Source organism: Notamacropus eugenii, chromosome 5 (genome assembly GCF_028372415.1).
Source record: "Notamacropus eugenii isolate mMacEug1 chromosome 5, mMacEug1.pri_v2, whole genome shotgun sequence".
Lineage (NCBI taxonomy): Eukaryota > Metazoa > Chordata > Mammalia > Diprotodontia > Macropodidae > Notamacropus > Notamacropus eugenii.
The window spans coordinates 127,272,907-127,295,478 of record NC_092876.1 but is presented as its reverse complement, the minus strand read 5'-3'; the positions used below and the strand labels follow the sequence as shown (position 1 = coordinate 127,295,478).

The window sequence follows — 22,572 nt, the reverse complement described above, 5'->3', positions numbered from 1 at the left end:
TGGGGCACGGGGCAGATACTTAAGAAATGTTTTAACTTGTTGATTGTCTTCAAGGATCTTGGGATTTCACTGATATGGGCAGCTGTCTTGAAAATCTACCAGTTCAGATTCTAAGCCCTCCATGCCTCCTATTAGGTCTTTTTGTGTTTCTGTGGCTGAAAAATTCATTCCTAGTGGCCTGCCCTCTGGTGGCGAACCTCTCTACATTTAGCTAAGCTGGACTTCAAACAACAAACACATTCCACTGAGAGGGCTATCCTTGAGTCCTTTCCAGCTTGGTAGGGCATGTGGTGCTTGTGTGCACTTAGCACAGTCTTTGGGAAACCAGAGGATGCAATCCATGCCAGGAGGAAGCATCAGAGCAGGCTTTAATGAAGAATGAATCCTTGGTATTTATTCAATTAATATTTTAAAATGCAAACACCCAAATTTCGTTGTACAACAGTTCCAGTCAGAAATTTTCATTCTGAATAAAAAAAATTCATGATAAATGAAATAAATTTTAAAATACATATAGTAAATGTGTCTAACAATAATGACAAAATAGAAAAAAATTTGAGACAATTCCTACAATCACAGTATTGAACAGTAATTCACTTCTTGTTTAAAAGAAGAGATAAAAATTATCATACCCTGCTAAGGCAGTTTTTAAAAAAATCATATGTAAATATAAATAAATATATGTGCATATGTATATTTGCATATAGTATACAACATATACACATGTGTGTACATATATACATGAACATATAGAATATATGTGTATACATACATATGTGTGTGTGTGTTTATTTGGTATACTATCTTACTCTAGCAAACAGAGCACTCTGGGAGTCAGGAAGACCTGAGTTCAAATCTGCCCTCAGACACTTACTGGTTGTATGAGCTTGGGCAAGTCACTTACCCTCTGCTTGTTTCAGTTTCCTCAGCTGTAGAATGGAATAGTAACAGCATCTACCCCACAAGATTGTTGTAAGAATCAAATGAGATAATATTTGTAAAGTGCTCAGCACAGTTCCTGGCACACAGTAGGTGTTATATCAATTTTAATGCTCTGAGCCTCAATTCCCTCATCTGTAAAATGAACATAATTGCACTCACACTGCTTGCATTGTAGACTTGTGAGGGAAGTGTGTGGCAAAGTGTAAAGCACCATAGATATGGATGTTATTATTGTGATGACTAGTTATATGACTCCTCTCCCCTCACTTCCCTGAGCCTCAAATTCCTGATCTATATAATGGGCACAATGATACCTGTGCAAGGTCATCTTAAAGCATTCACAGAGGTAATCTTAGATCATTATGAGGAACTACTTCCTAAGGAAAGCCTTTTCTGTTCCCTCCAATTTTTAATGTTCACTTCCTCTTCAGATTGCCTTCTTCTGGCTTATTTGTAGACATGTTGTACCCCTCCAGTCCCAATAGAATGTCAGTTACTTGGGAGCAAAGTCTTGTAGCTGCAGCACCCAGCATGTACATTCCATTGCCCCCAGCTCTTACATTACCTTGTCTTGTTCTAAGTACGTAGTTGGTGCTTAATAAGTGGATGTTGAGTTGGCTTTGCAAATGACATTTTCCTCATTTTCTTAATTTCATGATAAATAACCCAGTTTTACATAGATGTCCAAGGAGTGATGTCTGGCCTCATTTCTAAGTCTTTGGGATTGACCTCTGGAGGCCTAAGGGGGGTTGTTGGACAAATGGCTGCTTAAAATCCCTTCCTCCTTCCTTCTCTTCCACTTCATAAATATCTGGCAGGAGCCCCAGCACCTGGAACACACATTCTTGCCTCTGGGTGAGTGTTTGTGGATGGGAGAGGGAAATGTAAGTGACTGAGGGGTGACCGGAGCTCACTGCCCCAGCCTCGGGATACATGTACAAGACTGAAAGGTGGCAAACATAACTCTGCTCTCCCCCCTGCACTGGGTGAAGAGAGGTTAACACCTGCCTGGGGAAAACTCTCTGCTGGGGGAGGGGTGGGAGAAGAAGAGCCCTGCTGGAGGAGGGAGCAGGGCAACATCTGGAAAAGTAAGTTGCCGATGCAAGCAGGGGGAGAGATCATGCTAGGCTTAATCTACAGGGATTCCTTGACAATATAACTTCCATGATGGATAAGATGAAAGGGGATGTAGTGTTTCATTCAGCCTGGTCCCCAAGCACCCAGGTCAGAGGTTGACATCTGACGCTAATAGAGAGAAGAATGTCTAAAGGCCAGGAAACCACAGCAAAGTTGTTCATTATTTTCTCATAATGTCAAGGCCATAGTGTAATAGAAAGACCCTTGGATAGAGATCATCAGACCCTGGGTCCGGTTGACTTATTTGGACAAATCACTTCCATTCTCTGGGCCTCAGTTTCCTCATCTATAAGAGGAGAAAGGTTGCGCCTCTTGATAGAAAGGTGATCAACTCAAGACGTAGAATGGGATTTTGGCCATGAATTAAAATAAATTTTTTTTACTTGACTATACATATATGTATATACATATGTGTATATATATGTTAAAAAGGTTTAGTTTCTTTTTTCTTTTTCATTGCAAGGGGCAGGGAGTTAGTAGGGAGAGAACATAAATGTTATTAATTGAAAAAAGTATAATAGAAGTTTTTTGTTGTTTTTTTTTTAAAGAAGAGGGACATTGGATTAGGTCATTTCTAAGGTTCCATCCAGCCACAGTATTCTGTTTCCAAAGGTTCTTTCCATTTTAGGTTTATACTTCAATAGTCAGCATTGTAAGGTTTCTTCCAACTCTGCCTACCATTTTATGTTCTATTATTTGAGGACCTTGCTAGACTTAACATGCTATGTTCTGTGTTGTAACATTCTAGGTGCTAAGGTCTCTTCAAGCTCTAATATTCTGTGCTCTATGATCCCTCCAAACTTTGACATTCCATATTCCATGTTCTAAGTTCCTTCCCAGTCCTGCTCTCCCATGTTCCATGTTCTAAGGTCCCTTCCAGCTCTGACATTCCATCGTCCATGTTCTCCGGTCCCCAAGACAAAGGACAGTAGAACTATAGGGTCTCTTAATCTAGACACTAGACTTTTAATGCTTCTTCCTGTTGTTTAAGTCCTATAAGATTTTAAGCTCTATGAAGAATGGGATTGTGAATATCTTACATATATTAATAATCTAATTTGGAACTCTTCTTAGAGGGCTATAAAACTGTTCATGCCCTTTGACTCAGCAAATCCATGAATAAGTCTGTATCCCAAAGAGATCAAAGTAAAGGGCATGTAGCAGTGATAAACAATGGATGCCTTCTTTAGGATGCCTTCTCTCTTCCCTAGGGCTTGTCAAAGTCAAAGCTCAGAAGAGTCTTGTAGTTAGACACTAGTAGAGTCCAAGGACCTTGACAGATACTAATTGCCTCCACCTCTGTGAGACACCAGTTACGGAGGCCTCATAATTTTCTGATGCCCTGTATAGGGCAGCAGGGACAAGTGCAAGAATACCAGGCCTAATTAGGCCCAGGAAACCTCACTTTGAGGACTAGTTCAACCATTTATTACCCAATAGAATATAAACTCCTTGAGAACAAGGGCTATTTCTTCTTATCTTTGTTTTCCCCAGAATCTAGCACCATATCTGCCATTTAGTGGGTGTTTAATAACTACTTGTTGAATGAATGAAAAAATAAATGAATATGCAACCATAGGAAAAATCATTTAACCTACTCCATTTCCCATAAAGTGGGGGTGTTGTTGTTCAGTTATGTCTGACTCTTCATGACCCCATGGACCACAGCATACCAATACTGTCCATGGGGTTTTCTTGGCAGAGACAGTGGAAAAGTTTACCATTTCCTTCTCCAGTTCATTTTACAGATGGGGAAACTGAGGCAAACAGAGATTAAGTGACTTGCCCAAGGTCACACAGCTAATAACTGTTTGAGGCTAGATTTTAACTCAGATCTTCTTCATGCTAGGCCCAATACTCCATCCACTGAGCCATCTAGCTGACCCTAAAAATGGTCATAATAACCCTTAAGTTCCTTCCTTCGTAGACTTGTTGGGGAAGAAAGAGATTTGTGAATGGTAAAGAATTAAGGTGATAGGAGGTCTTACATATGGTCATGAGTCAGAGTGGCTTATGTATAAATGTAATGTGAATTATAATTGTGAATGAATATAATTTCTTTTAAAAATTATTTATTTGGTATTTTATTTTATTGACATTTAGTGTTTTTTTTATTTGGGGAGCAGCTAAGAGGTGCAGTAAATAGAGCACTAGACCTGGAGTCAGGAGGATCTGAGTTCAAATCCAGCCTCAGACACTTGATATTTAATAACTGTATGACCTGGTCAAGTCACTTCACCCCAATTGTCTCGCCAAAAAAAAAAAGTTCCAAATTCTCTCCCTCCCTCCCTTTCCCCCTTGTTGAGAAGGAAAACAATTTGACATAGGTTATACATGTGTAGTTATGCAAAACATTTCCATATTATATTGTGAAAGAAAACATACATCAAAAGAAAAACCCAAGAAAAATAAAGTTTATAAAGTATGCTTTGATCTATATTCAAACTTCATCTATTCATTGCCTGGGGATGAATAGCATTTTTGAACAAATATAATTTCTATGATGCTTTACTGTTTGCAAAGCCCTTGTTTTGTACTGTTATATATCTACCAAGGTTCTCCAAGATCTCCTCATAGTGTGAGGGGGCCATTGAGGGTTCAGTCAGGGGAGCAAAAACTAAAAAGTTTTAAGAGTTCCTTCTTACCAGATTGTAAAGGTTTTGGATTCAGGTCCAGCTGTAATAAGACTGTATACCTATCATCTGCAAACCTGCCTATTTGTGGCCAGAGAAGGCTCTTCACTGGATGGTGAATTCTGAGGGGGCCATGGCAACACACCATCTCCTATGGTGATATGAGGCTAGGATCCTGACCACTGGAGTGGAAGTACATACATTGAGGAACTCTCACAGATTCTTTGAATTTGATTTATTTTATTTCTTTTTTTGGTGTTGGCATAGTGAGCTCCAGGTATGGACACTCATCCCTCTATGCAGATCAGATAATTGTCCTTAATGTAAAGTCTTACGGAATTGCCAGGGGGCACTGAAAAATTATGTGACTTGCCAAGGGTCATGAAGATAATATGTGTCAGAGACAGGGCTTTGTGACTATAAGGCCAGTCCTCTCTCCTCTGTGTTACACTGCCTTTCTATCCTTGAGTACAATATAATCACTGAGCAATACAGTCAAAAGTGTGTATGACTTGGACCAATTTAAGGAAAGGGACATTTCTTCATAAATGACCTCCAACAAATGACTGGGAGTGTGTTAATTATCGGAACGACGCAAGTCAATTCTCTGTGTTTAGCTCTTTTCAGCACAATGGACAGAGGTCATCAGGATTTATATGAAGGAATAGATTTCTAATGGTGCCACTTAAGGTATTAGTGAAAGATCATTTTGGATCTCTGAAGGGTAGTGAATATCACCTCCCAGAATGTACAAGGCCAGCCCTACAGAGAACAGAGGTAAGAAAATGACAGAGGATAAAGAGGTCCTACCTTCTGCAGAGAGTCCTGATGTGCAGTAGGGCGGCCCTCGGGCCAGCACCTCTTGCAAAATGATGGCAAAACTGTAGACATCACCCTTGAAAGTGCCTCTCCAAGGCCCTTCAGATTCTCTGAGCAATTCTGGTGCAGTCCACAACAACTCTGCAAAGAAGACAGAAGGCCAATAGGAAAGGGTAAAAAGATGACTGGACTGGTCATCAGGAAACCTTTGTTCAAGTCCAAACTCTGACACTGACTAGTTGACCCACCTTATGAAACTCATTTTTTCTCTCTATAAATGAGGGATATGGATTAAATGATCTCTAAGATTTCTTCTAGCTCTAAAATTCAAAATTCTAGTATTCCATGGAATGGAACTAGCTATTCAATATTCTAAACTAATGTCCAGTTCCAACTTTCTATAATTTCAAGGAAATGGGCAAGGTATTCCCTAAGCTTGTCCCACCAACTAGATTGTAAACTCTGTGTGATGAGGGACTAGGTCTTATTCATTTCTGTCTTCCTCTTAGCATTTAAATATAGGTCTGTTACAGAGAAGGAAGCTCAATATGGGGCAATGGAAACAAGATGAATTTAGAATCACAGGACCTGAGTTCCAATCCCAGCTTTTCCACTTACTTCCTCTATGAGTTAGGACATATATCACTTCACATCTCTGGTCTTCATTTTTTTCTCATTAAAAAAGAAGAGATTGAAACTAGATATTGTCAAAGGTTCCTTATTACTCTATCTCTATAGATCATAAAATTAGGGTTTATTGGTTGACTGAATAATAATAGCTAGCATTTGTATAACACTTTAAGGTTTACAAAGCATTTTAAAACTATCTCATTTTATTCTCATGACAACCTTTGAAGGTATGCCCATTTTCAGATGAGAAAGTTGAGGGTCAAGATATGAACTCCATCAGGTCTTCTGACTCCATGTCCATCACTCTATTCACTATGACTCACAGTTATTAATTGAAACCTATGAGGGGAAGGCATCAGCATGTATAATGTTGATGATGATAGCTATGGTGAAGATCAATAGGGTACCTAAGGGGAAAGCAGAACTAGACATAAGCATTTAGGAAACCAGACTTTTTATAGGGAGCCAATGACAATCTCCTTTGGGAAGCCTTCCCTGATTCCTTCTCTCTAGTAGTGCATAATATGTATTATTGTTATAAAGTATAGTTATTTGTGCCTGTGTTGTCTCCCTAATCGACTATGAATTAAATGTGGGGAGGGGAGGGCCTAATCTAAACTCTCCACCCCCTTCAGAATAGAATAGGGTTTTGCATATAATAAGCATTTGATCCATGTTTATTCTATTGGATTATTGAACACTTTTCCATTGAGTCCTCCAATATATCCATCCAAATGATTGAAAGATGAAATTTCAAGGAATTATATAAGATGAGTAAAGGAGATATTTGGGGCAAGGGGTATGATTACTGGCCTACATCACCTCATGAATTATAACATGTTACTTATAGTTCCTAAACGGTGGCCTTAAGCACCAGATTAAAAAGAAATACCTACTTGTTCAGAGTTCTCTAAAGAATAGGCTTTCAGCCTTCTGCTGGTCAAGATAAATCTTACTAGACACAACAACTTTGAAGGGAGGAATGGCCCCTGGTGGATACTGACCTTCTGGCAAGCGCTGGGAATGAGGAATCTGCTGTCTCTCCAAGAGTGCCAAATAGCCATGGTCTGTGACTTTCAGTACAAAGCGCCCATCTACAACACAGTTGCGAGACTTGAGGGAACCATGGGGAAACCCCTGATGGTGGAGATACCGGACACCCTGGAGGATAAGGAGAATATGCTCTCCTGTATATGCTGTAGAGCTGACAAGGGACCTTTAAACCCAGCCTGCCTCACATCCTCATTTAATGGTAGAGTTTCAAGGAAGGGAAAGAGTAATTTGGAGTAATAGAATATTTGTGGGAGTTGGAAAAGTATGATATGTTACAGGTGAAAGAAGCCTTCCAGACCATACAGGATGATGTCTTCATTTTACTGATGAGGAATTGACAGACTTACCTTCTGGTAAGTGATTTGTCCAAGTTTAATTCCAGAACCCTGACTAGAACAGGTCTTCTGATTCCCATTCTAGCTAGGGCCCTTCCACTTTAGAACATACTCCCTACCGAGAGGATTATGCTCATGCAATAATGCATTAGATTTGCAGTGAAAGGACAAGGCTTTGGATCCCAGCTCTACTACATACTAGCTGCAAAGATGTGTGGGACTTCCCAAAAGGGAATAAGAATTTAGAGTTAGTTATTCAGAATTTCTGGGTCAACATACAAACTCTATCATTTGGACCTATAGTCCATAAGGGTCTCAGGTAAGTTATCTGCTCTGATGTCAAAATAAGGTCTGTTTAAAAGTTTAAAAGAACCAAATACTGAATATGAATGAACATCCATAGCATTCTCTTGGTGAATTGCTAAGGACACAATGTTTCTAAGGGTACAAACTCTATATTAGCTTTGATGGTCATAATAATAAGGCAAAATAATGCAATACATAAGCATTTGATAAAGAAGTGATATGATTTGTAAAGGAAGCACAATGAAAAATAGACTGTTTGATCATAGTCAAAGCAAACAAACAATAGATTCCTGCAAAATTAGAGTATTCTAGAAGGAAAGTTCTGAATGGAAATTCTCTCCAGTATGTCTCTGCAAATGCATAGAGGACCTCAACATTATTTTGGAGAAGCACCTACAATGTAGCTACCAGCTGGAAATCTCTCCCACACTCACAAGTGCTGATCTTTCCCCAGTGCCTAGCCATTTAAATCCTGTAGAAGTGTGGCTATTTCTCATTAGCTCAGTCCTTCACATTGTTCCATATTGGTACAGTCAGAGGTATCTGTTAGTAGGGAACAAGGGATCAAGGAATTGGTGCATCTTTTTCAGTTTAATATCTCATTAATACCCTGTGATCACATGCTGGATTTTTCTTTCCTACATTAACTTGGGGCAAGGGGTACAGAAGAGAATCCTCTCCTGCCTAAACAAATGGTCGGACGTGACCATTATCCACCACTCTATTTTCCTCTTCCCAATTTCAACTACTGACATGGGAGCCATGACCACAGACACATAAAAGAATTGCTTCCCTTACTTTAATCAAATCCATCAGGAGGGATGACTTGAAAGTCCAGTCAAGCCGCAGGGCCTCGTTCTTCAGCAGGTCCTCCAAACTGCCCCGGCAACAGTGGTCAAACACAATGGCAGAAACACCCAGATCAGTAAAGAAGCCTAGGCAGACATTCACATTCTCATGTCTCAGGTCCCTCATCTATAAAGGCAAGAGAGAAGGAAACATGGAATGTACTAGTGGGAAGCAACTTCTCTTACGTATCTTAGAATGTCAGAGCTAGAATGATTTTCAGAGACCTTCCTAGGTCATAAAGACCTAGAGACGTAAAGCACCTTAGAAGTAGGCTAATCCAATTCCATCCTATCTTCTTTAGCAGATTACCCTCTCTGTCAACTGCACTCTCTCACTTATCTTCAATCTCTCCCTGTCTACTGGCTGCCTCCCTACTGCCTACAAACACGCCCATGTCTTGCCCATGCTCAAAAACCCCTCTTGATCCATCCACCCCTACTATCTTCTCATATCTTTCCTCCCATTTATGGCTACAGTCTTTGAAAAAACTGTCCACAATACATATATCTACCTTCTTTCCTTTCATTTTCTTCTTAACTCTCTCCAGTCTGGTTTTCTACCTCATCATTCTATGGAAACTTCTTTCTCCAAAGTTACTAATGATCTTTTTAATTGCCCCAAACTCTTAGCTCTATCTCCTCACTGTACAGAGGAAGTGAGTGAGAATCAGAGATGGAAAGTCACTTCCTAAAGTCAGAGAAAATATGGTCATAGAAATACTGTTGTTCCTGGAGTTAGGGCTAGCAAGTGGATCTGTAATGTCTTTGATATAGAGAATTCTCAGGTGGGGAAACTTGCTCTACCAATACAGCCTATCACCTTTTTTGAAAGTTATCATCTTAGAAAGTTGTCTAGACATCTATCCCAAGGAGGTCTTTGATAAGAAGATAGTCTTCATATTCACTAACATATTTATAGCAACATTTTTGTGGTAGCAAAGAACTGGTGGCTACCAGCAGATAGCCATTGGGAGGTAGCTGAACAAATTGTGGTAAATAAATATACTGTAATATTACTATGCTGTAAGAAATAATGTATGTGATGAATACATGCATCAAAAGATCTACATGCAGTGATGTAGAATGAAATAATCACAGCCAAGAAAACAACATGCACAGTAACTATAACAATGTAAAATGTAAGTAACAGCCACAAAATGACCCATATGGAACACTGCAAAATTATAAAGAACAAGCTTGGCTGCACAAAAAGACAATTCTCTTCACTCCTTTGCAAAAGTATTTGATCCACAGGATAAAGCATTGTGTATATTTGCAGACTTTGGTTTTTTAAAAGGTTGGGTCTCCTTATCTCCAACAGGCTAGAAGTTCAGGGGCTAGTTATAATCCTGATCAAATTCTGATAGGTACAGGATCCTTGACCTGCTTTGTTTCCTGTTGAGCTAGTTCACTCCTTCTTGGGCAATCTGATGGCCCACCACCCCTGGGGGGTTCACCATATTGGTGCCAGACTTAATGTGGAAACCTGATTGGCTAAGCTGACTGTAGCTCAGAACTCCCGAACCTAAGAAATCCATTACTAGCCTCCTGGATTGCAAGAAATACATGCCTAGCTTTTCAAATTTTTTCAATGTATTGATTGGTATTGATGGGGTTTTTAGGTCTCTTCTTCCTCTTTTTTTTCACACTTAAAAACATTATTTGTTAAATGGGATGTTTCTCTGGGAGAGGAGTGAGGGATGAACCTAAGGAAGATTTTTTATATAAAAAACACAAGATATCACTAGAATTTACTTTCAAAACGTAGAAAAGAAAGTTGTCTAGAGCACTGAGAAGTTAAGTGAGTTGCTCAGGGTCCCACAGACAGAATGTATCAAAAGTGAAGCTTGAACCTGGGTCTTGACTTCAAGACTAGTGCTTACAGCTTCTATGTACTAGTGGTGAACATGATGGTGGCTCTACTCCAGACCTTCCTATCATGAGTGGGACTTTTTTAGAGAAAAGGAAATTCACAAGTTATTGAGACTACCCCAATTCCTTAGCAGGAGCTCCCTCTACACACAGGGATCACCCCTACACATACCCACACACATATATCCACACACACATGCACATGCAATTCACATCCACATGCACGTGCACATGCACACACCCATGTACACACAGAACAAAGCCATGATTCAATTAGGAGTTTAGGTTTCCCTAAGCACTCTTTCTCATCCCTCCCCCCCTTCACCCCTAGGACTTGTGCCTGTAGAGTGCTCCTCCTGCTACCTTTTTCAGTAGTTTCACAGAATTCTGACGGAGCTCAGGGAATGTCCCAGCCTTGAACTTCTTCAGCCAAACCCAGTCTCCCTGTTGACAGAGAGCAGCATGGTTCATGAGGCCCAGTCTTCCCAAAGAGCTGTCCTGCCTGGGCACCTAGGCCTTGGGCTTGTGAGTCCTGATCAGGACTCTGGCATTCAAACTGCAACCAAAACCAGTTATCACCTATGTAGTCATTGCCTGGGATGACTAACCTTCCAGTGATGAGCCTCAGGGCCATCCTCCCTTGTTTACCCCATGCACGCCATCTGTGACCAGATCTCATCCTTTGTACTTTCACCAAATCTCTTCTATATATCCCCTTCTTTCCACTCACCCTGGAACTCCCTGAGGATTACAAGGAAATACTAGAGCTCATTCAAGGGGTTGGAGAGTGACATGAACAGGCCTGTGTTTTAGGAAAAGCAGTTTGGCAGCCAAGTGGAAGATGGACTGGGCCGGGGAGAGGCTGGAGGCAGGCAAACCAACCAGCAGGCCATTGTCATGATCCAGGCATGAAGTGATGAGGTCCTGAAAGGGTGGGGCAAGAGAGAATGTGGAGTGAAGAGAAGGAATATATACAAAAAACATGCGGATACAAAGTAAGATCCATCAACAGATGGGATAGGTGAGGTGAGCGAGATTGAAGAGCCCAAGGCTCATCACCTGAGAGTTGGCCACCCCAGCAGATGGAGAATTTTAGCTGCAGAAACTCAAAGTCTTTGATCTGTATCAGCAGGTAAAGGACTCATACTAATAAGATCATTGATTATTGAAATCTTATTATCCTAATATTGAGGGCAGCTAGGTGGTGCAGTGGCTAGAGCACTGATCCTGGAGTTAAGAAGATATGAGTTCAAATCCAGCTTTATTAGCTGTGTGACCCTGGGCAAGTCACTTAACTTCTATATGTCTCGGTTTCCTCATCTGTAAAATGGGGATAATAACAATACCTACCTCATACGGTTGTGATGAAAAAATATTTGTAAAGCACTTAGCTTAGGGCCTGTCACATAGTAGGGACTTAATAAATGTTTATTTCTGTGCCTCCATCTCCCTGATCAATACGTAAAAGCTTTATGACTCTAGAGAAGTCATTTCACCTGAGTCTCAATTTCTTCATCTGTGAAATGGCAATAATAGTGTCTATAGAACCTATTTCCCAGAACGACCAAGAGACTCTCCCTAAGGACTGGTAATGTGAGGCCTCACCTGGTACAAGGCCATGTTGGAAGTCTCTGGTGTGGCTGGGAGGACCCTCCCTGGAGACTGGACCTCCGAGCTGAGGCTCTTGCCATCTGAGGGGCTCCGGGAGTTGCTGAGGGTGTCCAGAGTGAGTTTCTGGGGATAAGGGTGAGAACCAACCCCTAAGAACAACTGGAGTAACAACCACAGCCCCCTCCCCAAACCTCACCCCTAGGGCCCCTGAGTGAGCTGCTGAATTTACCCGCTGGTTCAGTCGAGGATGGGTGAAGGTGAGGTCCACCAGGGTGAGTATAATCTTGTTGGGACCTCCTCCAGACTGGAACTGCAGAGTCCTGATTGTGGGGAGACATTACTGTTGGAGCATTCTGTGTTTTCCATTCTAAGGCTCCTTCCAGTTCTGATATTTTGTGTTCTGTCGTCTCCTTCCAGATCTGAAATTCTGTGCTCTCAATTTCTTTTCCTGTCCTATGGTCCATTTCAGCTCTAAGATTCTATGGTCTAAGGTTGCTTTAACATGCTATGTTCTAAAATTACTTCAAGGTCTGATACTCCATGTTCTGTATTCTGATATTCTACACTCTATGTTCTAAGGTCCTTTTCAGCTTCAACAATGATGTTCTCAAATCTGTTCTAACTCTTAAATTCTCCATTCTAAGATTTCTTAAATCCCTAATTATTCTAAGGTCCCTTCCAGTCCTGACATTGCATAAGTCAAAGAGGCAAATGTTGAGGGGGATGAACAGGGGATCTTTCAAGGGGATGAAGAAATCATTTTCACATGCAAGGTCTTAGTTTTACCTGAGAAAGTAAATGAGCCCCAGGCCTCCAAGCACTAGGGTAGATACTGATATCAGAGCCAGGAGGGGAACCAAGGACCACCCATCTGCAGAAGGACCAGAGAACGGAGGGGTCATTTGGCATGAATATTCATTAAACCTATTTGGTAATGAAGCATTTATTTTTAAATGTGTTCTTTTTTCTGGATTAATATTATCTCCCATTGCGGGCAACAGTTCATTTGGTAAGGATTATTATCAAATAGGGGGATGACTTGTCCAAGGTCACGTAGCTAATAACTAGCTAAGACTTGAATCTTGATCTTCTGATCCCTAGACCAGGGTTCTTTCCACTATATTCCACATTCTAAAACTCAGACAAGAGCCTCCAACAACCTAAAAAAGTATGCTGAAGAGAATTTTACCTTTGATTCTCCCCCTACTCCCTTTCATATCCTCCAGGAAACCTTCCCAATTCCCCCAAGTCCAGAAAGGGGAATTTCTAGTCTGAACCTCATGCCCCTTTTTCATGACCTTCTCTATGGCCCTTGTCACAGTCTGCCTTGTAAAGCAGCTATCTGTCTTATTATATAGAGTATTCTCTAAAAGCAGGACCTCTGTCTTATCTAACTATGCCTCCCACACAGAACCAAGCCCATGGCCCTGTAGAATGCATGTTCTCAGAGAATATCTGTTGAGTAAATTCAATCAGTACTCCTTATGAGGAAGAGAAAATTCTCCAACCAGTCTATGTCAAATATGAAGAAAGAATCATTGAGGGGCTATCCAATGTAATCTTCTACCTGTGTTCCTCTGTATCTTCTTCTAGCATCAACTTGATTAGTTACACCATTCTCTACAGAGGAAAATCCCCTCAGTGGAGTGATTTGGTTAGGTCCCAGGAAGGGTCTTCTAAACCCTGAAAATATCCATCCCAGTGCCTGTTACTCACCTATTATACTCATTTTCTCTTTCTTTGATCTCTAGGGATGGTATGCTGCTGGATCAAAGGCTTTGTCACCAGGTCACTATTTAGTAACTTTGGGGGCATAATTCCAAATTGCTTTCTAGAATGACTGGGCCCACTCACAGCTCTATCAACAGTACATTAATACACCCATATGCTTGTTTTTCCTACATTTTTTCCAATCTGATGAACATGAGTTGGAACTTGACAATTGCATTAATTTGTATTTCTCTAATTGTTACTGACTTGAGGCATTTTTTTCATATGACTATAAATATCCTGGGTTTCTTCCCTTGAGAAGTGCCTTTTTATATTCTCAGGCCATTTATTATTTGAAGAATGGATGAATCTTGGATGTTGAAGTGCTTTTATTGATTTTCCAGGGTCCCCTATAACTTGCCAATATTCCTGGTAAAGGTTGTAGTTTGGAGTTCATTACAATCAAGTTTTTAGAGATCAAGCGCAACTATTACAGAGTACAAACAAAACAAAGGAGTATGGCTAAGGGGTATAGAAAGAGAGAAGGAAGTGAATTCTTGGCAATAATTTGGGTCTGTCCATGGTTGGCTTTTCAGAAACCCCCATCTTTTGCAAAGGTTGAAGACTAGAAGTCTGGACGTTGTATGTGCTATCAGAAGTCATTTACTGAACTGCTTTTTTAAGTAGAGAGGATGGATGTATTTGGAAATTAAGATGACAAAATAAAAAACTCAACAAAAAACATTTTGAACAGTATTGGTCTGACTATAATCTACTCCCTTCTTCCTGGTGAGGTTTCTATATGGCTCCTAATCAATAATGTTGAGAGTATATCTCCACATTTTGGTATCTTTCAAGGATTAGACAATAACCTACATTCTGGTGTGGCCTGTATTTAGACAAATACAGCACTTTTCTTCATCAAAATTCTGTAAGAGATTACTCTCTGTATAGAACTTCTCATGTTCCCCTCTTCCTTGCTGACTTAAATATATCCCCCATACCTTTACATACAAGCTCCCCTCTTCCTGAAATGAACTTTCTCAATCATGTCTCTCTGCTTAATCAAATTCTACCTGTCCTTTAGGGTCCAGCCCAAATCCTACCTTCTCAAGAAAGCTTTGTTTAACTACTCTAAGTCCTCAATGAGCTTTCCATCTTCTGGGGCTCCCTAGAACTCAGAATCTGAATCCCCCAGTTGAGTATCTTGTGTGTAATTCTTGCATGACTCTTTCTTATGTGTTAATTTTGGGTCCCCAACTAAAATGCAAGTTCCCCAAAGACTTGTTTCTTTCTTCTTGTGTTTCCTCCACAGTGTGATAAAGCATAGAGCTATGCATATAGAAGACATTTTTAATATATCCTGGTTGAAAGAATAATGGGATCATTGAATAATTAAATGAATTACCTTCTGTACACAGAGTATCTGGATCAAACCAACAGCTAGAGTCAGGGGGAGGTGGTTCTCCTCGTGGAAAGTGAATAGTTCTACCGAGTGATTGCACCAATTGAGTGGATGTGTCCAGCAAATGGGTTGGAATAAGCTGGCTCTTCTGACCATCTGTATCCAAGATCACATAGTTGGCCAACCTATTCCCTCTCTCATCTGTCTGGATCCTCTGACTAAAGCCAGCCAGGTCCAGAGACATAATGTGATCTTGAAGATGCTTTCCTGAGAGTTGACCCCCTTGTTTCTTTGAGTGATTCAGAGCATTGACCAGAAGAAAGATGGCATCATAGATAGTCCCAAAGAGTGGAGACACCTGTGGGATCAAGGGCAATATTACTAGTCCAGAAGATAGTAAGAAAAGTTTTCCTGGCTTAGTTTGCTCAAAAATCTAGGGATTTAAGCCTTGTATATTCATTGTCACTGGCTTTATCACTATTACTATCTCTAAGTATTCTTTTTGGTTGGTTTGATCTAATCTTATTATAAGGACCATTAGGACCATCCAGACCATTCTCCCAATCTTCATCCTTACAATGATAATCCCCACCATCATCATCCATATCATCATTACCATCATCAGCACCATCATCGCTAACTACCACCATCATAACTACCACCATCATCACTGATACCCATAGACATTACCATCATCACCAATCACAAAATCATTACCATCCTCATCACCATCATCACAATACCCATCATCATTACAATCATTATCACTACAGGACCACTAATACTCATCACACTTGTCATGATTATCACCATCATTTTAATCAATAGCCATCATCATTACCACCACTACCACCACCATTGTCACTATTGCCATAAGAATCATCACATTATCATCATGTTCAGCATCAGTCACCATCACCACCACACCCTTATTGATACCCAGTGATGAGCACTGCCACCATTATCATCGTTATCATGTTATCATAATTAACATCTTTACTCTATCATCAGATTTTACCAATGAGATAAATGTAGAAAGTACTTAGTACAATACCTGGTACATAGTTGGGACTACATAAATGTTTATTTTTTCCTTCCCCATCCCTTTCTCTTCTCCCAGACCCATTCCCAAGTCCTTGCTCCTAAATTCATGTTCTAATCTCTGATATGAGAAAGACATAAGGAACTGAGTAGATAGGGTTAGCATTTGTCCTGTGGACATGACCAATGGCAACACCAGATAAATCATTTAGGACAAAAGAAAATTCTACCCTATCTCTCCTCATCACAGAAATATAAACATTAGAAATCGCACTCCTCATTCCCCTGCCCCTATTTCATACTCTTCCTTCCTTTTACCAGGAGCCTGATAAAAGAGAGACAGAGGCAACAGACACACAAGGAAAGGAAGAGTCAGAGATAGAAAGAGATGAAACAAAGGCCCTCTTCCTCTGGCTTTAGAGAGATAGGGGGAAAAACAGAACTAAAGAGACAAAAAAGTACACACTCCCACCAGAAAGGGTCAGTGAAAGACATAGGGATAGAGACTAGGACCTGTGATTTTATTGGCATATAGAACTCCCAGATAAGGAAATTCCTTCCTCTAATGCATATCAGCACCATCTCTGCTGTTTATATTTTAAAGGAATCACTTAGTCTTAGAGTATTGAGAGGTTAAGCTACTTGCCCAAGATCACATGGGCAAAAGATATGAGAGGTGGGACTCAAGCCTATGTCACCCTCGTTCCAATGTGAGTTTTCTATTAAAGAAAAAGGAAAAAATCCTAGCCTCAGAGAGGCAAAAAAAGAGAAAACAAAAGGAAGAAAGAAGAGGTGGAAGAAGAGGAAGAAGAAGAAGAAGAAGAAGAAGAAGAAGAAGAAGAAAGAGGAGAAGGAGAAGAAAAGGGAAAACACAGTTAACACACCAAAAAGCACATATACTGGCAAGTCACGTAAAAGTGTATATGTGCGTGCGCACACACACACACACACACACACACACACACACACGGTTAAATTTAGGGTTTTGGGGTATAGAGAGCCTGAAGTTGTGTGGCTAGATGGTGGAGAGCAGAGGGATCCTCTGCCCCTCCACATGCCATTAGTTAACCCCCATGGGTTGGGACTGACTTGTTCAGGCTCGGTGTTGGCAGTGATTTCCCCACTCTTCCTCGCAGCTGAGAAGGCTCCGTCGAAGTCAGTTGTACCAGACTCCAGACTGATGGTCAGCACAGCATCATATGCTTCCTGAAGGCCACCACCATCCCTCAGCACTGAGTAGGACCGGTTGCGGTAGGGCATCCCATAAAGCAGTGCATCGTAGGGGATGAAGACATACCTGCCATCAGTCAGACCAAGTGCATGAGCTTGGGCAAGCAGGACTGCCTGCTCAGAGCCGCCAACAAGAACTGAGTGCATGCACATCAGCACCACTGCAAAATAAAGAGGCAAGAGGGCATTAGGCCCAAGGCTGACCCATAGACCCAAGAAGAAAAAAGTTATAGAGACTTTTTGAAATGCTAAATTATTGCTATATATTTTGAATCCTCTCCTATGTTCTATTGTGCACGTGATATGTTTTTGTTTTCTTATTTTATATTTAAGTTTTATGATGTATTTCTTTTCTTATGTATTTAAGTTTTAGTATTTGTCTAAGGTAAATTTTTTTTAATTAAAATACAGAAAAAGAAGGAAAAAACCAACAGTAAAAGTGTCATGGAGATTTCTTTTCAGTAGTGGTTGGATTAAACCCAATAATGGAATTTGCAGAGCTCAAATCCAGTCTTGATCATACCCACCAATGCACTGCACAATCTTAGGAAAGACCTTTCCCCTCTTTGGTCTCAATTTTCTCCTATATAAAATAATGGATTGGAATTGATGATCTCTAAGTTTCCTTCCAACTCCAACAACCTATTACAAATTAATGGGATCATATCATCCTAGATCTCAGAGTCGGAGGTAGTTCAGAGGATGTAGAATCCAACCCTCACCTGAACAAAAATCTATTCTATGCCACCCCTAGAGGAAGTGGCCATCCAACCTCCACTGTTGAAGCATCTCCTATGAAAGAAAACACCCTAAGCTCCTGAGCCAGCTCATCCCTCTTTTATTGTTGATGTTCAGTCATTTCAGTCATGTCCAACTCTTCATGACCCCATCTGGGATATTCTTGACAACAATACTGAAATGGTTTGCCATTCCTTCTCCAATTCATTTTACAGATGAGAAAACTGAGGCAAACAGCATTAAGTGACTTACCCAAGGTCACACAGATTTGAACTCAAGAAGACAAGTCTTTCTGACTCCCAACCCAACACTCTATCCACTGTACCACCTAACTGCCCTCAGCCCTCTTTTGAGGAAGTACCAAATTTGGGAAATCCTTCCTTATAGCAAATAGACTCTTGTCTCCCTACAATTTCTCCCCATTATGTTTGGTTCTGCCTTCTAGGGTCAAGCTGAACAAAGGTTATTGCTCTGTCTACAGCAATTCCAGTATTGGAAGAAAGTTATAGCCCCCTTTCATCTCTTTTTCCAAATATACCCAATTCTTCTATCTTATCACTAGATGTCCTGCTCTTCTCTCTTGGGCCTGTCATCACTTCACATCTAGACTCTTGCAATAACCTGCTAGTCAGTCTCTCTGCCTCAACTCCAGTCCACCCTCCACTCAGCTGTCAAATTGATCTTCCTAAAACATGGATCTGACCACGTCACCAGCTATTCAATAAACTCTACTGGATCCCTATTACCTCCAAGCTAAAATGTAAAATCTGTTTGGCCTTTAAAACCCTTCATAACCTGTCCCCTTCCTACTGTCTAGTCTTCTTACTTTCCAGCCTACTTACTTCATTTTTCTCTCACCCTCACTTACTCTAGAGCACTCTTCTGTCTCATGTCACTTTTTCTGGCTATCTCTCATTCCTGGGTCTCTCTCCCTTCTCAACTCCATATCCTGGCTTCTCTTGCTTCCTTTAGCATTCAACTAAAATCCTACCTTTGACAGGCAGCCTTTTCTGATACCCCTTAATACTCCAATATTATCTCCAATTTTTGTGTTTATCTTGTTCGTACGTAGGCATTTGTATGCTGCCTCTCCCATAGATGGTGAGTTCCTTTAAAGTAAAAACTATTTTTCCCTTTGTATCTCCAGCACTTAACACAGTGTCTGGCATATAGTAGGCAATTATTAAATTCTTGCTGGTGTGACTTAGACTTGGTCTCTAGTCTTTTCTCCACTCTTATCTCTCTCCTCTGGAAGACTGTAGTTTGCTTACTGATTTCCTTGAAGCATGGTACCCAGAATTGGGAACAAAATTTCAGATGTGAACTGTCAGAGGACAATGAAATGAGATTATCACCTTCCTTATTCCAGACTCTGTGCTTCCCTTTCTTAATACAGCCTTTTGGTTTCCATATTACACTATTGCCTCAGCACACTAAAATAGCTCTTTTCCTCATTGATTGGCTGATGTTGTCTCCATCCAGTACTTGTGTAATTGATTTTTTTTTAGCTTTACATTTGTTCCCTTTAAATATCATCCAGTGAGAATCAGCTTCTCATTCCTAGGCTCCTGAAATCTTTTAAAATTGTGATTATGTCATCCAACATATTAATTCTCTCTCCAAGTTTCTCATGTCACCCACAAATCTGATAGATAGGCCATTGATGTCTTCATCTCAATCATTGATTAATATGTTGACTGAAGAACCAAAGACGGATCATTGGAACATTCCACTAGAGACTATCCTACATGTTGACTTCAATCCATTATTGAGTAGTCTCTGAGTTCAGATATTCAACATATTATTCATTAACTGTGCTATCATCTAGCCTACATCAGACAGTTCTTGTCTGATTCAGTTCAGAAGATTTTGCTCCTGCCTCAAAATAAAGGACAGCCTTACACCATGGTGGAGGGAATGGGCCATAAACTTACTTACCCTTCAACCTACTTGTCTCTTGAAGCTGCTTCAGGGCTCCCACAGATCCCTGGCCTCCAGGTCCCAGAGAGGTTACAGGCCCCACAGGTATTCCATGAGTCCTGAGGGCTGAGGTAACCTGTTGGGCTGTGTCCACCCAGACATCCTGGTGGGAGGAGATGACAGCTACATGAGCCCAACCAAAGTGCTTCAGGACAGCCAACAGGACATGGATAGTGGAGGGCAAAGTGGGAACTAATGTACCTCCTGACTCTGGAGGCCCACATGCCCAGGAGAAAAGGGCCTTGCCCCAGTTCTGGCCCAGTAGTGCTGCTGCTGGGCAGTAGCCAGGATTGGAAGGACCCACAAAGGTGGCCACAGCATCTCTATAGGAGAGGAAAGCAGCCAGGGCCTGGGCAGTATTGCAACCCTCCTCAAGGATCACGTAATCCAGCCGAGTGCCTAGCTCCAACAAGAAATCTCTCTTGGCTCTCATGATGGCTAACTGGGCAGCCACATGGGGAAGGGCTTTGGTGAAGAGAAGGTCACACTCCCATGGACCCAGCACCCCCACAGTGAAAGAGTCCTTCTCCTGTGCTGAGTTAGGGCTCAGAGGAGCACCTAAGAGGAGACAGAATAGCATGACACTGAGTAAAAGCAGCCAAGGGGCCCTCAAAAAGTTGAAAGGAAAACCCCATAGCCACAGGCCCTGGTGGGCCATACAAAGAAGGTCCAACATCTTTCCATTCCGACGATCCCAGAGAGGGGCTTCTGGTGTTGTGATCCTCCATGGTCCTGGGAAAGGTAACAAGAAAACAAGGTCAAGGTCATTCTCATGTCCACCTTCCTACCCATAGCCAGCTCAGACTGAAGTGGGAAGGAGATTATCCACAAACTTTAGAACCTTTGGTGCGGAATTTCAAAGTAACCAATCTAGCCCATACTTAAGCAAGAATCTCTGCATCATCTATTCATGTAAGCCTTTCCATGCTTCTGTTTTCATCATGTTTGTCATTTGTTATAGCACCATAACATTCCCTTAAATTCATGTACTTCAATTTGTGTGGCCATTTCCCAGTGGATGGGCATCTCCTTTGTTTCCAGTGTTTTGCTTTTACAAAAGTGCTAGTAGAAATATTTTGGTGTCTAGACTATCTCTTTATCAGTGGACAGAATCATCATTGCCATGGTTCTGATCTCTCCACAAAATCCTACTCTGGTACATTGCTATAGTGTGGTGATGACCCTGTATTTTCAAAGGCTAGGCCAAAGAGCTCTGGCAAGGGCTACTAAGTTAGAAATAGATGGTCACAGTACGGTCACAGAAACATACTGTCTGCCTTCCAAGCTCCGCCCTGGCTAAGTACTTAGGGGAGCATCACCAAGGATCTGACCATTTGGTGATTTTATTCTTTGATCATGTTTCTAACCCATGAAGAAAGGAATGGCCTGTGAAGTCCCCTTCTGCTTGAGGAGTGATCATGACAAAGTGGAGGATCAGTCAGTCATCCATAAGTAAACATTTATTAATCCCATACTCTGTATCGGGCACTATGCTAAAGGCTGGAGTTTGTCAGGAACAGCAGTTTTCAAGACATCTATAATCATTAGCTTCAATATTTGTCTTCTAAGATCCTTGTTTAATGAACAGCAAGTGGATATAATTCTGGAAGAAATGAATCACATCAATCTTGGCATTCCTACTACAAATAAAACCAAAAGACAAAAACCATTGCAGCTGAGTGCAAGGACGATTCCCCAAGTGTTCTTGGAGGGAGGCAATCAACAAAACAACATTCCACAGGGCATTCAGTCATGTTGTGTTGCAATGCTTAGATAAAATTTTGCAAAACACCATCATGAAAATAATCTCAATTTATGTGTTGACGTCTGTTTTAGGGGTTGATGAACTAGAGAAGTTTTAGGAACAGCTTAATAAGACCCTCCAAATGAAATCAACACATATTTTTGATACTCAGTTGTTATCTGTCCTTCCTTCTGGAAAAGGATCAATGACATCAGGAGGGTGAGGCAGAGCTATGCAAAGTCACCAGACTCACTCTCTCCTGAGCCATCTGGGTACAGTGGCAAGACATAGGTCAGGACCCAGATGCAGTGGGGGATCTTGGCCTTTTTAAGCTAAGGTCTTTCACAAGTCTCAGTTTGTCTGAGGCAATGCCCATTCAGTAATTAAAGGCTAAGTAAGAATGGAGGCAAATGATGGCCTAGTTTGCCTTCACAAAAGAATCAGTCTGGGAGGGGAAGACCCTCAGAGTTTCTGGCCAGAACAGAAACATTTGCTATTTACACTCACTCTGAACCATCAAAACCCAAATAATGAGCAA

The 22,572-nt window shown here is 41.0% G+C and overlaps 1 protein-coding gene across 1 annotated transcript in view; it reads right to left on the bottom strand.

Annotated features, from left to right (window-relative positions):
- GUCY2F (guanylate cyclase 2F, retinal) overlaps nucleotides 1–20,870 on the bottom strand; it is a 50,840-nt gene extending 29,970 nt beyond the window's left edge. Inside the window, exons 1-10 of the mRNA XM_072616799.1 lie at nucleotides 20,249–20,870; nucleotides 17,432–17,733; nucleotides 15,305–15,659; nucleotides 12,973–13,057; nucleotides 12,416–12,506; nucleotides 12,181–12,309; nucleotides 10,939–11,019; nucleotides 8,654–8,830; nucleotides 7,166–7,322; nucleotides 5,523–5,672 (exon numbers count right to left, since the gene is read on the bottom strand). Coding sequence (XP_072472900.1) covers nucleotides 5,523–5,672; nucleotides 7,166–7,322; nucleotides 8,654–8,830; nucleotides 10,939–11,019; nucleotides 12,181–12,309; nucleotides 12,416–12,506; nucleotides 12,973–13,057; nucleotides 15,305–15,659; nucleotides 17,432–17,733; nucleotides 20,249–20,870 — 2,149 coding nt within the window. The remainder of the gene's footprint in view (nucleotides 1–5,522; nucleotides 5,673–7,165; nucleotides 7,323–8,653; nucleotides 8,831–10,938; nucleotides 11,020–12,180; nucleotides 12,310–12,415; nucleotides 12,507–12,972; nucleotides 13,058–15,304; nucleotides 15,660–17,431; nucleotides 17,734–20,248) is intronic.
- Nucleotides 20,871–22,572: the final 1,702 nt, after the last annotated feature.